This window comes from Mixia osmundae (assembly GCF_000708205.1).
Source record: "Mixia osmundae IAM 14324 unplaced genomic scaffold scaffold_4, whole genome shotgun sequence".
Lineage (NCBI taxonomy): Eukaryota > Fungi > Basidiomycota > Mixiomycetes > Mixiales > Mixiaceae > Mixia > Mixia osmundae.
The window spans coordinates 938,313-951,252 of record NW_014575560.1 but is presented as its reverse complement, the minus strand read 5'-3'; the positions used below and the strand labels follow the sequence as shown (position 1 = coordinate 951,252).

Here is a 12,940-nt window from a genome sequence, read left to right as displayed (position 1 = left end):
GCTCGGCTGCACTCTTGCAGCGAGAGCTGTGCTGTCTGTAGTCGCTTGCAGATAGGACAGTGCGGGCTCAGTGCCTGCACTCGAGGCCGGCGAGGAGCTCGTCTGGGCAGTCAGTCTCAAGAGCTTGGCAAGTTCAGTATCGCACTGCAAGGAGTCGTGACTCTTGAGCGATGGCAATGCTCTCACTGCTCGTTGTGTCGTTGGCAAGTCGGGCAGTGGACGCCGTCGCGAGGAGGCCGTTGCACTGCCAGTGTTGTTGGCCATCCCTGACGACGTCAGCTCTAGTAGGGATGGACTCGTCAGGCCAGATGAGCTCGTGCATCTGCACCGCACAGCACCGAGGACAAAAGTATCCTCGGCCGTCGTACAGCTGTCTCACTCTGCACCGGCTCCCCTCTCTGACGTAGCTGAATCAGGTGTGCAAAAGGGTGCATTTGGCTATCGAAGCAGTGATGTCTCTCTTTGACAGATGTAGGGTGCTAGCACAGGTTTTTTAATTCGATGTGTACTGTAGACGGAACGGATCGCCCTTTGCATGATGGTAGCATGCTTTACAGCTGATCAGGCTGAGCCTAGTTGATCTTCAGTAGCTCGACTTCGAAGATAAGTGTCGAGTTGGCTGCAAGGGAGCGCCAAGACATCAGCAATTTTGAGCGCCCGGACAAATTGAGCATGCTTGCCTGGAATAACAGGAGGGTATCCTCGAGCGCTGGATCTCTCGTCAGATTTGTCCGGTTGGTGTGAGCCAGGAACGTACCCATAGGCATAGTCAGGAGTGCAAATCAGTTTGGCCTGCTCCGTTTCGTCAGTCGGCTTCAAGGGCTCATCCGACCAAGTCCGCACCTTCTCGCCAAGCGAAAGCTGGGGTACGCCTTCATCCCAGCCTACATGAGCAAGCAGACATGTCAGAGCATACAGAGTACGAGCATTTGAGCCCCATACCCTTGATCACTTGTCCGACGCCGATCTTGGTCTGGAAAGGTGTGCCTCGGTCTGGTATCGAAGGTATCAGCCGCATAGCCGGTCGCATGGCATTGATCGTACCTCTGGAGGAATCAAATTTGTTGCCGTTGCTCTGCAGTGTGCCGACATAGTGCATAGAGACTGCGTTGCACGGGCGAGACCAGTCAGGTTGCGTCATAGCGTCGTCAACGGGCGCAAGCTACCATTNTCGCCCTGTGGACTTGCATCAGCATACTCAGCACGCTGCAATGTGCATCATCGCTCACGGCTTTGGGATAGCTCTTGCCGTCACCGGGCTGTGGTCAGAAGGGACAGTCAGCGGCTGCAGTAGCGGCAGGGTGTGCTGCCTCGCAAGGGCGCTCACGCTGATACGTTCGACTGTGACACCCATCCTTGATGCTGTTGAACTGAAGCTGCGTGTATGAGCTTTGCTGAGAGAGGCGAACAGGAGCTGCCTCTGCATGCGATTCTTCAATGATGCCTGCTCGAGACCTCTTTCGCGACAAATCGACAAAATCCCTGCTTCGCCACAGAAATTGACAACTTTCGATCGCGACTGTAGATCAGGACCCTTCGGCCTTTGTCTTGCCGCCCCGTCCGCTCGCGTGTCGTCGAATGGGCAGCTGTGGCGGACGCATGCTGATTGAGTGATCTTGAGCAGGCCCATGCTAAGTGGAAAGCCGCAGTATTATGACGGCACGCAATGCGACCCCGCAGGCACAGCAGGCGCTGTTTGAGGTGTCCATGCTCGCTCAGATCGTAGACGACGTAATCTATAGCAAGACTTGCAACCGTCTCGAATTGCATGCTCGGTCCAGCTGGTCGGAGACCCTGGACGAACAGATTTGGCTGTCTTTGACGGATGCCCGATCTCGTGCTGATCGACTCTGCTTCGGGCAGAGAGCGCTCGCGGGAGAGAAGCCAAGCGATTGGACAATGACGCTCCTGCGACCCAACATACAGCAGGCCGATGCTTCCTTCCAAGCCGACCTCTCTTCGCGCGAACTGCTGCCTTGCCGCTTGCAAGGCGAGCCAGAACAAGCCGGCGCCGCACTGGGCTTCGGGCCTGGCCACACCCTTCGAAAGTCAGGCCGCTGCTTTGAGCTCTTCGGCATACTCGTGCGCGTGTTTCAGCTCCACGACGTTTGCTCCCCTCTTCCGCATCTGAACATGTCTCATCCGAATGCGCAGGCCGATGACAAGCTGCTGTCGCCTTCAGGAACGTATCTCATCGAAGCAGTCGGACAAGGCACACGACAGCAAGGACAGCAGAAATCTTTACTCGAAGTCAGCGCACGCTTGCGCGAAGTACGAGACTTGCTGCAGGGCTTGGTCGACTTGCGAAGAGTGGACTGATGGTCCGGTCCTGATCAGTATTGCATAATAGTGGCAACAACAAACTTTTGCGTCTACTTGCGAGCTTTCTTCTTGATCGGCAGTGCTGAGCCGGCCTGCGAAATGCGCTTCCCTGCTGGTCCTGGCCGCTGAGGGGCTTCGATGAAGTCGCCTGTCGCCGGGAGATTCTTGAACGCGATGAGGGCAGCTTTGGAGCTCTGCTCAAATGCAGACAGGTTGGCAGGCTTGGCAGCCTGACCGCCGAAGAGCAGGGGCTCGCCCAATTGTGACATTCGCGTCTCTTGCATCTTCATGGGCGCCCGATTGGCATTTTGCATAATTTGAGCTGCTGTTGTCTTGATGCCGAACGGATCGGTCAAAGATGGCTTTGTGTCTTGCATGAAAGCCCGAGCTGATCTGAATCCATTGGCAGCTCCTTCTGGCACTTCCTGCTTGGTTCGAGGCGGACAGTTGGTTGCAATAGCAGACTGAGCAGACGTGTGCAGATCCTCGCGCTTGCCGTCGAAATCTATGAGATCGCGAGAAGAGGCATAATTGGCGCGAAAGGTGCCCGCAGAGAAGCCGCCACTGTGGTCATAGGATGATTTGCCCCGATAGCCACCACCTGCCGGGCCTTGGGAAATTGTCACTCGAGGCGCGGGCGGACTGCTGACATCATGAGCAATGAGACAGTATAGAGCAACCAGCTCACAAAGCAATGAGGCCCTCTGCGAGCTTGTCCGCTGCAGGCACTGGTCGCGAGATCAGGCTAGCAACGAGAGCCACATCGTCTGGTTTGGGCGCCTCTTGATACTGTCGGAACAGCTGCAGCTTCTGGTCGGCAGGAAGGACCCTGAGGAAAGGACACTCGGCAGTCTCGCGGGACTCTCCGCCTGCCCAGCGTTCGTGCGTCCAGGTGAGATAGAGAAAACCTTGAGCGCGAGTCATTGCGACGTAGAGGAGCCGCCGTTCTTCGTCCACTTCTGCCTCGGTCTTTGAGAAGAATGACGGGAACTTGCCATCCTCGACTGCAGCGATGAAGACACAGGGCCACTCGAGTCCCTTAGCGGCATGCACAGTTGACACTGTCACCATTGGCACCGGCTTCTTTCCCTCTTGATCGTTCTTGTCCGTATCTGTCGCGAGCATACAGCCGGCAATAAAGTCAGCAAGAGCTGAGCTGCCTGTTTCCATACTATCTGCCACTTCTCCTACCTCCTCGTGTACTCCTGTGAGACCCTGGTCTCCCTCTGGCGCCTTGAAAGTGGCAGCAAAGGCTTTCAACTCTTCTATGTTGGCTTTTCGATTCTCCACGTCCTCTGATTTCACCCCCGCCTTGGCATCCTTTTGGCCGTGTTGCTTCTCGAGATAGTCAAGATAACGCGTTTTGTCTACTATAGCATCGATGAGATCGGCAACACTGGTGCCTTCGGCAGCAAGGAGCTCGAGGTCTTGAATGAGCTCGACAAACGACTGAAAAGCCTTGAGCTTCTCGCCTTTGATAGGATTGCCTTCATTGACCTTGCCTAGCTTGACCGATTTGGTCACGGCGAGTCGCGTCAGCTCGAAGGGCGATATCTTTCGGGCCGAAGCGTGTTCTTCAATCCACTGTGCCGACTTGAGACCGATGCCCCGCGATGGCGTATTGATGACACGGCTGAAGGCTGAAGCGTTGTTGGCGTTGTTTGCAAGCAGCAAGTAAGCGAGGATGTCTTTGACTTCTTGACGGTCGAAAAACTTTGGGCCGCCGACCATGCGATAAGGCACTCGCTGTGCCTTGAGCTCCATTTCGAGCTGACGAGACAAGCTGTTCATGCGCAGCAAAATCGCAAAGTCATCATAGTCGAGTAGGCCACCCGTCCATGCGACGAGCTTGCGGATCTCCTTGACGATGTATTCCGCCTCTGCATTCGCGTCCGGCAGGCGAGTATATACATTGCTTGGCCCCGCATCGCGATCGGTATAAAGATGCTTCGGCTCTCGTGCAGTATCTGCAAGCAGCAAACGAGTGTCAGCCCAGATCGGTCGAGACCCATCTGACGCGCCTTGAGAGATGACAGCCATCGCGCTGGCTAAAATGGCCGAGGTCGAACGATAGTTCTGCTCGAGAAAGATCTTGGCCGTGCTCTCAAAGTCGCCTTGCATGAGCCTCAAGTTCTTGATCTCAGCTGCTCGCCAGCCATAGATGGACTGATCAGGATCGCCGACAATCGTGAGCACACGAGCTTTTCGAGCCATATGCTTGACGAGCTGATATTGTACAGTGTTGGTGTCTTGGAACTCATCGACCAAGGTATGCCGAATGCCTTCGGTGACTGCAGGATATCTGAGAAAGAGATGCAAGCAGAAATTGAGCAGATCGTCAAAGTCGAGCGCGCCAACCTCCTGGAGCTTTGTCTCGTAATCGGCAAAGACTCTTGCGACGAGCAGAAGATCCTCTTGCAGAGGTTTCTTTGCTCTCACTTCCGCTTCGTATCGTTCTGCATCGAGGCAACGTGTCTTGGCCTTACTGATCAGTGAGCGTACCGTACCGGGCTTGAGATTAGCGCTCATCGAATGCCTGTCGACGTCCTTTGTGTGCAATTTGAGGGAGGCTCGGATGTACCTCATGCAATCGTCCTCGTCGGCGATCGAAAAGTCTTTCGCCAGGCCGATCCTCTGGCCGAATCGACGAAGAAAGCGAACTGCGACTGAGTGGAAAGTGCCCATGACGAGTTTATCCGTCACCGCCTTGCCCACAAGCCTGGTGAGACGGTCCCGCATCTCTCTAGCGGCCTTGTTCGTGACTGAACACTCGCACTCAGATCAGCGACACCAAAGCCGCGAATCCGAAGCCAGACTGACATGTGACGACGACGATCCGATCAGGAGGCAGCCGATAATGCCTGAGCAAGTGTGCGACGCGGCACGTCAGCACGCGCGTCTTGCCTGTCAGCGAGAATGGAGATGAGTTCGCAAAGAGTGCTGGTCTGGTTTGCTCTACCTGAGCCTGGCCCTGCAAGGATCTGAAGGGGAACGAGATCATGGGTGACGGCGCGCAATTGCATGTCGTTGAGGTTGGCCCGGTAGTCGCTCAAGGCGGGCAGAGGCGCAGCACGAGCGTCCGCATGATCCTCATTAGCTTCGGACGAGACAGAAGCAGCGATGGAGGCTGTGATGCTTGTTTGTCCCTTGCCTTTGCTGTCGATCGATGTTGATGCGACAGGCGTGTAGAGGGCTGCGGCAGTCTGTGGCTTGACCCTGATAGCCGAGGAATGACGAGCTGGGCTGGAGGTAAGATCAATAGGCTCCATATTGCGACGAGACCGACGTGGGAGGCGTGCCAGCGCACTTCGTCTCATCCAAAACGCGCGCGCGACCTGGCAAGCGACGACAAAACAGGAGCAACCCCGCTGTCAGCCATGCTCAACGTCATCGTCGCTGCACCTGCGCCCTTTGGCACGCTGTGTCTCCCTATCGATGATGATGTGACGAGCGGCGAGTTGGCAGTCCAACTGTCTGCTCTCTGTCCAATCGATCAGCAATATCTCTCTACCGTCAGCGGACAAAGTCTGGCTCAGGCCAACATTTCTCTGTCTGCATGCGCCAACGGATCCTCTTCATTGCGAGTCCGACTGGCAGTGAGGCTACCGGGAGGCAAGGGAGGGTTCGGCAGCCAGCTTCGTGCTGCTGGCGGTCGCATGAACTCGGGCAAAAAGTCCTCCAATGATGCCTGCCGTGATCTCAATGGACGCCGGTTGAGCACCATCAAGGAAGCCAAAAAGTCTGCCTTCTCTCATCATGATTCGTCTACAAGTCCACTGACATGGACAGACAGGCTACAGACATACTTGCAAGAGGCGCCTCAGAGAGAAGCCGCGCAAGCTGAGCAAGCCCGTAAGAAGCTCGAGGAACTCCAGAAGGAGATCGAGAGGCTCGAATCTGATGTTGACGGCTCGAGCAAGAAGCGCCGGTTTGACGACTCTGAGTATACCGAAAAGAGTCGCGAGATTGTGGACAACGTGAGAGGCGCAGTCGCGGCAGGTGAGGAATTGGCAGCAATAATTGCATCGCACCGCTAACTTTGCATGTTCACGACAGCTATGCTGAAGCGCAAGAAGCACAAGAAGACAGAAAGCGTCACCGCTCAAGCGGGTCCCATCGCTTCAAGCTCAAAGACGCCCGTCGCCGTTTAGCTCAATACTTGTCATTTGTCCGATACTTGTCTCGCGTGTATGATGTACAAGTGCGCTAAGCGTTGCGACGCTGCCGCTTCTGAGCAGCCCATTCTTCAGCGGCGATGCCCGTGAACAGGAGCAGATCGCGATGATGCATAGCTGCCTGCCACCGTTGGTCAGTCTCGAGCTGCGCTATCCTTTGCATTTGAACGCTTACTCGTCCAATCCTGAGCTCGCCGTCCTTGGTGAGAGCCAAGACGCTCTGTCTGAAGGTAGCAACGAGATCCTTCGAGGCTTTCGCGATGCACTATGCAGCGACCGCTCGTTTAGCAGATTATCAGATCTGGAGAAGGTGAGCGCACCTCGAGATCGCACGAAAAGACGCCGACTGACTGCCAAACGTAAAGCTTTCCATCTGGCCCGGCGAATTCGAGCTTGAGACCTCTGAAGGACCAGATCTCAGTCAAAACGGTTCGATAGCCTTGGATATCGATCTGCACAAGCTCATGAAGCCTCATCATGAACAGTCTCAAAAGTCAATCGACACGCACTGTGAAGCTTGCGAGCTTGAAGAATTTGAGAGGTCTCGTGATCGTGCCGACGAGTGGCCCCTGCTTGTTATGGGCATGTACAGAGATCTGCCAGTCGCCCCAGAAAGTTCTCGGGAAGTAGATCCAGAAGAGAATGGTCTGCGTCGTATCAATCTCACATTAATGCATGCTACCGGTCTCGATACAAGGTGGTCCACCTTTTTGTCGGCAAAGGTGACGACATCATCCTTTGACCAAGACAGAGCGCCCCTGCCTCGATAGACATGAAACGATTCGTACTCGCCTACGTCTTCTGCATGTCTTGTCGAGGATGAGACTGGTGCAGATATACTCGCTCTGGGAGTGGATGTGCTTGCGGATGGCTCATAGGCGGGTGCTGCCGAGACTGTACTCGCCCCATCGTCGGCCGTGCCTTCTTTCTTCGAGCTGAGATCGAGCGTTCCGCGCAAGCCCATGTCGACTCGTCCTGGTCACAGCATGATCATGAAGGAACTTGCCCCGCGGAGTCAGCGCACGAGGTTGGCCACCACATGATGCATGGCCGGCCGAGGAGGAGGGCGCGACGTCGCGGGTAAGCCAGCTGCTGCAGCGACTCGGGGCAAGTGAGTCGAGCAGCGATAGCCGGCCTGGCTGAGCATCATGGCTCTGTCAGACTCCGACTATGGCGTACTCAGCCTCGACACGCTCGACGGTCACGAGAAAGACGGACAGATAGCGACAGCAACGAGGACTGCTGGAATTGACTTATCAGGCGACAGTGAGACTGCTCGGCCAGAGACCCCGTCAGGTGAGGAGCAGGATAGCTACAACGACATCACACCCTCGGTCGAACAGCACGAGAGCACAGTCGGACTGGGCTTCGATCGAGCTACACCTGTCGCTCTTGCGCCTATCGCGACCGCCAACATGCGGGACAGTCGAGCCGGTCCTTATGACCGCAGACGAAGATCAAGTGCGTTTGCGTTGTCCCAGTACCTTCGACAGCATCTCGAGTCGCCTCCCGGCACACCCTCAAGCCTTCACTCGAGCGACTTTCCGAGCGATCTCGATTCTGATCATGATATCGACCCCTCCCTGCCACGTACTACCTCTGAGCCTCACGAAGATGTACCGCATGCGAGAGACACAAGACAGAGAGTCCAAGGCCGATCTGTGAGGAGCGAGACGTCTCAATCCGTCAGAGCCCAGCTTTACACGAGCAATCTCATCATGCCAACCTTGCGCGTTGCGCCAGCCTCGAGCTGCAGACGCTACCTACGCTTTGCCATCCTGGCTCCTTCAGGTAGGCTTGCTCACACTGCTCAACTTGTTTGAGCTCACTGTGGTCCGTCACTCTGCAGAAAAGACACGCAATGCGCTTGCCGATCAGATCAGGGCGGCCCATGCTCAAGCCCGAGCAAATGAGAACGAGAGCAATGTACTCGAGCTCATCGACATGACGCCGCAGAGCTCTTTGACTTTCGACGAATGGGCGGACAGCCTCGAATCGTCCTACTCGACCCTGCAAGCATGCTGCTCAAAGGACGAAGATGCCGAGAGCGCAATTGGGGAGCTCTTCACCGAGCAACTGCTTTTCGTCGTCGATGTCTGCCTTCTCGTGCTCGATCAAGGTATGCACGCACGCACTCGTCAGCTCCTCAGACCGAGCTCACACGCCTGCCCGTGTACAGATTACGATGGCGTTGCGCTCAAGAGGCTGTCACAGATCGCCAACATCCTACCCATCGCAGCCTCGACCGAGGTTGCAGCATCACTCTCAGGCGAGCTCACATCTCAGGCTATAAGCTCGTGCATATCCTGTGACGAAGCGAGCTCGGTGCCAGCGGTGACATCGAGCACCGACGACGAGCCAGTAGCACTCAAGAGTGTCCTGGCCAAGCTCTGTGACACTCTGAACCTCACTCGTCTGCGCCAAGAACTCGCAACCGTCTTCATGGAATGGCGCCATATCGATCTCGTTGCTCGAGGGCTTCGATACAGCTCTGCACACACCTACATTGAGCCCAAATCCGACTTCTGGGCACGGGTAGCTGCTCGACAGGTCTCCCTGGCAGCCACCGCGCCCCCGTCAGCCATACACAGTCGCATCAACTCTGCTTTCGCTTCAGAATCGGACGAGCCGAGCGCGTCGCAACCACATGCGCTCAGCATCAAACGTTTAGGTCGCCCTTCCCGGCGGTCAAGTGCGAGCAAGAGCAGCTCTCGTTCGAGGTCAGAAGTCTGTCGGTTCAGCGCTGCCGATCCACTCAGTCTCTCCTCGCTCCTGCGCGTCGGACTTAGCCTCATGCTCTCGCCCGTCCATTCTGCACTACAACCGATCAAGTCATGGTCACTAGCTGGCCTCTTCACCGTCGCGACATGCTTTGCGTGTGGAGTGCTCTGCGGACGCCTCTATGTCTGACCGGAATGCTATCGATTCGTTTTGTCTGTTACCTGTTGATTGCAAACAGCTTGTCCTCTGCTCACGTGCATGTGAGAGATCTTCGGTCTTACGAAATGCCATTGCTAGGCGACCGACTAGAGCCCCTATGCGCAAGTTTATCCGAGGCCCAGAACTGCGCGGCCTTCGGCGATGATCGTCACTGCCACGTTTAAAAGGGCGCACGCTTATAGCCGCGCCTGGCTTGCGAGAGGCGACGCAACTCGAGACAATTCGGATTTGTGCAAGTGCGATGACCATTCTCGATTCGTCCGAAGGCGACTGACAGCAATCCGCACGAGCCCGTCTGCGCACTTCACGTCGACGATCTATCGCCTTCAGGACCCACAAGAGCACAGCATCAACATCCGGGGTATTAACGCGAGATCTCATTGGTCGACCAGTCATACGACCCTACACTCGTCACCACCACTCTTGCACTCTTGCGTGAGCGCACAAGATGCTGTGCCGATGACAAAGACTCAATCGTAGTCAGGACAGGTTTGCTTGTTCGTATTGCCAAGTCCCGTCGCACGACCCCCGCTTGGCACTGCAAGACTTATGTCCATCGCCTTGCTTGCTTGAGTGCCTGGTGAGCATGTCGGACATTGTGTAAGCTGATCGAGCTAATGCCCGACCCGTCACAGAAACCAAAACTGATGGTGTCTTATGTCTGCATTTGATCAACACTCGAGCTTGGTGTCGGTCTCCGAGGCGGTGTCTCCTGATCTGTCGCAACATGCCAACAAGAGCACGCCATTAGCATATAGATCGACCTCCACATCATCAGAGTCTTCGGGCGTCTCAGCCGTCACCATTCCTGCCGCTCCTGCGGGCCCACCTGTCTTTGATAGCGCCGGACGACGCAGGATCTCCGCCGCAGACTTGCTGGAGCCTCAGTCTCGCTCCACGGATCCCATCACAATCAGTCGAAGAGGCTCAAAGACGACTTACTATACGCACACACTCAACGCATCTGACCATTCCGTCGGCGCAGACGGCAACTCCGTCGCTGGCCTCTACTCGCTCGACCAGGCCAGCAGAAGCTCAAGTCGGCTTCGACGATACTCTGTCACCAATTTGCTCAACCTCACGCGACCAGGTCTAGCCAAGTCACGCAACGGCAGCTCGGGCTCCTCATCCTCCTTGCCGCGTCAAGACGAGAGCAGAGCGCGCTCCCTGTCCCAATCAGCGGGGCCCTCGCATCAGCAGTACCAACACGTAGACGAGGCCAACGCACCTCCAGAGTGGTCTCCTGCACTCTATCCGAGCTCTCGAGCGAGATCGACCTCTGAAGGCTCGCGCACTGATTCGCCTCAGCACGCACGATCAGAGACCAGCGCAGTCTCGACGCCCAGCGTAGAATCACGTAGCATAGGCTCGCCTGAATCTGCGCAGTCGCCCGTCTCCAGTCCTGCCACTTCACATCACTCCAGTAACGATCTTGACTACTTGCGCGCTGGTAGCAAGCAGATCCCCGCCAGACCTGCCTACAGACCTACTGCTCGTTCATCGACATCTTTGCTGACGCATCCAGAGGAGCTAAGTGCTGGAACACACGAAGAAGAGTCAAGAGAGTCTTTGCCACATTCGAGCACGGCCGAGACGCCGATTATGGCCACAGAGCTAGCTACAGGTCTGCCAAGGCGCGAGCAGACAACGGCAAGCCGTATGCGTACCCTGCCGAGACTTCTATCGAATGGCACCATGACATTTCCCACCGTCTCCGGGTCTTCGCCCTCATCGCGTGCGAGACCGGACAGCATAGCGAGTCAGGCCAGCGCTAGTGCAACTTCACTTGATGAAGGAGTTGGACATCTCGACGACAATCATGATTTGGATACAGAGACCGAGACAGACACAGAGACAGAGACCGAAGCCGAGGGCAGCGATGAGCACGAGGATTCTGCAGAAGAGGTGCAGGAAGCTGGCTTCTTCGACTCCGAGCAAGGCTTCCATGCAGATTATGACGCAGCTAGACCAAGCTCTGGGCCAGCCTCGCCTGCTTGTCATGCCAATATAAGACCGCGAGTACATCCTAGGCTCTCGCGCCTGTCGACTCGACTCTCACCGTCTGGCACACCAGGACGCGGAGGCTCCCCTGCTGGTCAACCATCCTGGACGACGTTTCAGCCTTTCACGCCGACTCCGGGCTTGCCGACAGCGCGGCCTGAATCTGCTGAGCGTGCCGGCGAAGACTCGTACTTTTCCTTCAAGCAAACTGAGCCCAGCCTCGCGAGCACAGCAGCGATGCAAACATCGTCAAGCAATGAAGATGACTCGCCACCCATGGTCGAGCAGCCACGCATGACTTCACGACCTTCTCTGTACTCTCGCAAGTCTCAGAGCCTCGTCAACCTCGTGCCACCTTCCACGCTCGAGAACGATGATGAGATAGATGACGAGACTGTTCACGTGTCCCCGGGCGATGTGCCGCATCAACAGGCTCGCACACCGTCGTTGCCACGGCCCCGCATGAGCGATCCACCACAGAGCGCTCGCAGTATATCCAGGCGCAGATCGATGATTGAGCTCGGAGCCGAACCTCCCGTCTACCCTGTATCGCCATGGATCGGCGTCAGCAACGCGCATGCTATCTCACCTCGCGAGGAGGAAGGCCAAGAAGGTCTGCCACAATATACTTGTCAGGTTCATATCGAAGGCTGGCTGCCGCGCAAGATGGAGTTTACTGCGCCTGGCGCACAAGCTCCGAATCGTGCATGGAAACGGCAATATGTCATCCTGCACGGAACGAGCATCAAAATTTTCAGGAACGATCCTCGACAATACCCTGTGGAGGGCGAGGATATGTCAGAGGACTGGGTCGAGGCATCATTCGGTCAGACGTATTTACCTCCACGGGTCGCGCCGCAAGATGGCAGTAAACCTCGACCTCGGAGGACAGAGTCGAATCGGTCCACAAGCTCCCGCCAAAAGGGTGTGAAGCCAGTACACGTACACAAAGGTCAATACGCCAATGCATTCGCTAGCTCACAGGATAGCACACGCTTGTCTGCCGCCTTGCAAAAGGCGCCCATCCCACATGCTTCGAACGTAGTCGTCCGACATTACTCATTACAAAAAGCTGAATCTGGTCTCGCTGCCGATTATATTAAGCGCAAACACGTCGTCAGAGTACGCGCAGAAGGCGAGCAATTCTTACTGCAAGTCAACGACGATCGAGGCGTGATAGATTGGATCGAGGCCGTAAGTCCAGCTCTTCTTCTGATCAGCTTGGAGCTCAGACAGCTAGACAGTTGCAAGCAGCGACCAACATCGCTCTCGATCTCGACGCTCGTCCGCTGCCAAAGTTCATCACATTGCCTAGAAGAAGGAGACGAAGAAGGAGAACAGAGAATGAGCAATTGACCGAGACCGCTGCCGCCGCTGCTCGTCACAGTGATCGGCTGAACAATATGCTTGCCGAAGAGCAGCAGACGTACGGTGCAGACGGATCGACCGCTGTTGTATCATAGCGCTCTCGTTCACGTGCTTGTATTTATCCATCCTCATTG

The 12,940-nt window shown here is 56.1% G+C and overlaps 6 protein-coding genes across 6 annotated transcripts; 3 read left to right on the top strand and 3 right to left on the bottom strand.

The window, feature by feature from the left end:
- Nucleotides 1–156: 156 nt before the first annotated feature.
- L969DRAFT_86918 (uncharacterized protein) lies at nucleotides 157–1,443 on the bottom strand. Its single transcript, XM_014713371.1, has 10 exons — nucleotides 1,328–1,443; nucleotides 1,230–1,259; nucleotides 1,167–1,176; nucleotides 1,045–1,104; nucleotides 943–993; nucleotides 844–884; nucleotides 758–792; nucleotides 681–709; nucleotides 484–619; nucleotides 157–428 (listed from the first exon to the last, which is right to left on the bottom strand). The coding sequence occupies exons 1-9, from the start codon at nucleotides 1,352–1,354 to the stop codon at nucleotides 573–575; spliced, it is 330 nt and encodes a 109-aa protein (XP_014568857.1). The 5' UTR covers nucleotides 1,355–1,443; the 3' UTR covers nucleotides 157–428; nucleotides 484–572.
- A 210-nt stretch (nucleotides 1,444–1,653) lies between these two features.
- L969DRAFT_47302 (uncharacterized protein) lies at nucleotides 1,654–2,319 on the top strand (the record flags this gene model as incomplete). The annotated part of the gene is made up of 2 exons (XM_014713370.1): nucleotides 1,654–2,106; nucleotides 2,155–2,319. 2 exons carry the CDS (start codon nucleotides 1,654–1,656, stop codon nucleotides 2,317–2,319), a joined length of 618 nt encoding a protein of 205 aa, XP_014568856.1.
- Nucleotides 2,320–3,341: 1,022 nt separating this feature from the next.
- Nucleotides 3,342–5,863, bottom strand: L969DRAFT_412485 (uncharacterized protein). Its single transcript, XM_014713369.1, has 6 exons — nucleotides 5,609–5,863; nucleotides 5,282–5,560; nucleotides 5,143–5,226; nucleotides 3,820–5,084; nucleotides 3,514–3,771; nucleotides 3,342–3,434 (listed from the first exon to the last, which is right to left on the bottom strand). Exons 1-6 carry the CDS (start codon nucleotides 5,637–5,639, stop codon nucleotides 3,387–3,389), a joined length of 1,965 nt encoding a protein of 654 aa, XP_014568855.1. The 5' UTR covers nucleotides 5,640–5,863; the 3' UTR covers nucleotides 3,342–3,386.
- On the top strand, nucleotides 5,700–6,473 carry L969DRAFT_94092 (uncharacterized protein; the record flags this gene model as incomplete). Its single annotated transcript, XM_014713368.1, has 3 exons — nucleotides 5,700–6,061; nucleotides 6,116–6,321; nucleotides 6,379–6,473. The coding sequence occupies 3 exons, from the start codon at nucleotides 5,700–5,702 to the stop codon at nucleotides 6,471–6,473; spliced, it is 663 nt and encodes a 220-aa protein (XP_014568854.1).
- Nucleotides 6,474–6,528: 55 nt separating this feature from the next.
- Nucleotides 6,529–7,461, bottom strand: L969DRAFT_94091 (uncharacterized protein; the record flags this gene model as incomplete). Its single annotated transcript, XM_014713367.1, has 5 exons — nucleotides 6,529–6,618; nucleotides 6,673–6,762; nucleotides 6,818–6,949; nucleotides 7,007–7,144; nucleotides 7,204–7,461. The coding sequence occupies 5 exons, from the start codon at nucleotides 7,459–7,461 to the stop codon at nucleotides 6,529–6,531; spliced, it is 708 nt and encodes a 235-aa protein (XP_014568853.1).
- Nucleotides 7,462–7,645: 184 nt separating this feature from the next.
- On the top strand, nucleotides 7,646–12,901 carry L969DRAFT_94090 (uncharacterized protein; the record flags this gene model as incomplete). Its single annotated transcript, XM_014713366.1, has 8 exons — nucleotides 7,646–8,288; nucleotides 8,347–8,616; nucleotides 8,677–9,401; nucleotides 9,768–9,872; nucleotides 9,922–10,017; nucleotides 10,073–10,087; nucleotides 10,176–12,632; nucleotides 12,683–12,901. 8 exons carry the CDS (start codon nucleotides 7,646–7,648, stop codon nucleotides 12,899–12,901), a joined length of 4,530 nt encoding a protein of 1,509 aa, XP_014568852.1.
- Nucleotides 12,902–12,940: the final 39 nt, after the last annotated feature.

What these genes read in the sequence shown, in the direction of transcription:
- L969DRAFT_412485 (XM_014713369.1), bottom strand. Translation starts at nt 5,639, where the DNA reads ATGAGACGAAGTGCGCTGGCACGCCTCCCAC. An exon ending in TCGGATCGTCGTCGTCACAT is followed by an intron (nt 5,085 to 5,142) that starts GTCAGTCTGGCT and finishes GCGAGTGTTCAG; the next exon opens with TCACGAACAAGGCCGCTAGA. An exon ending in AATCGGTCAAGCTAGGCAAG is followed by an intron (nt 3,772 to 3,819) that starts GTCAATGAAGGC and finishes AAGGCTTTTCAG; the next exon opens with TCGTTTGTCGAGCTCATTCA.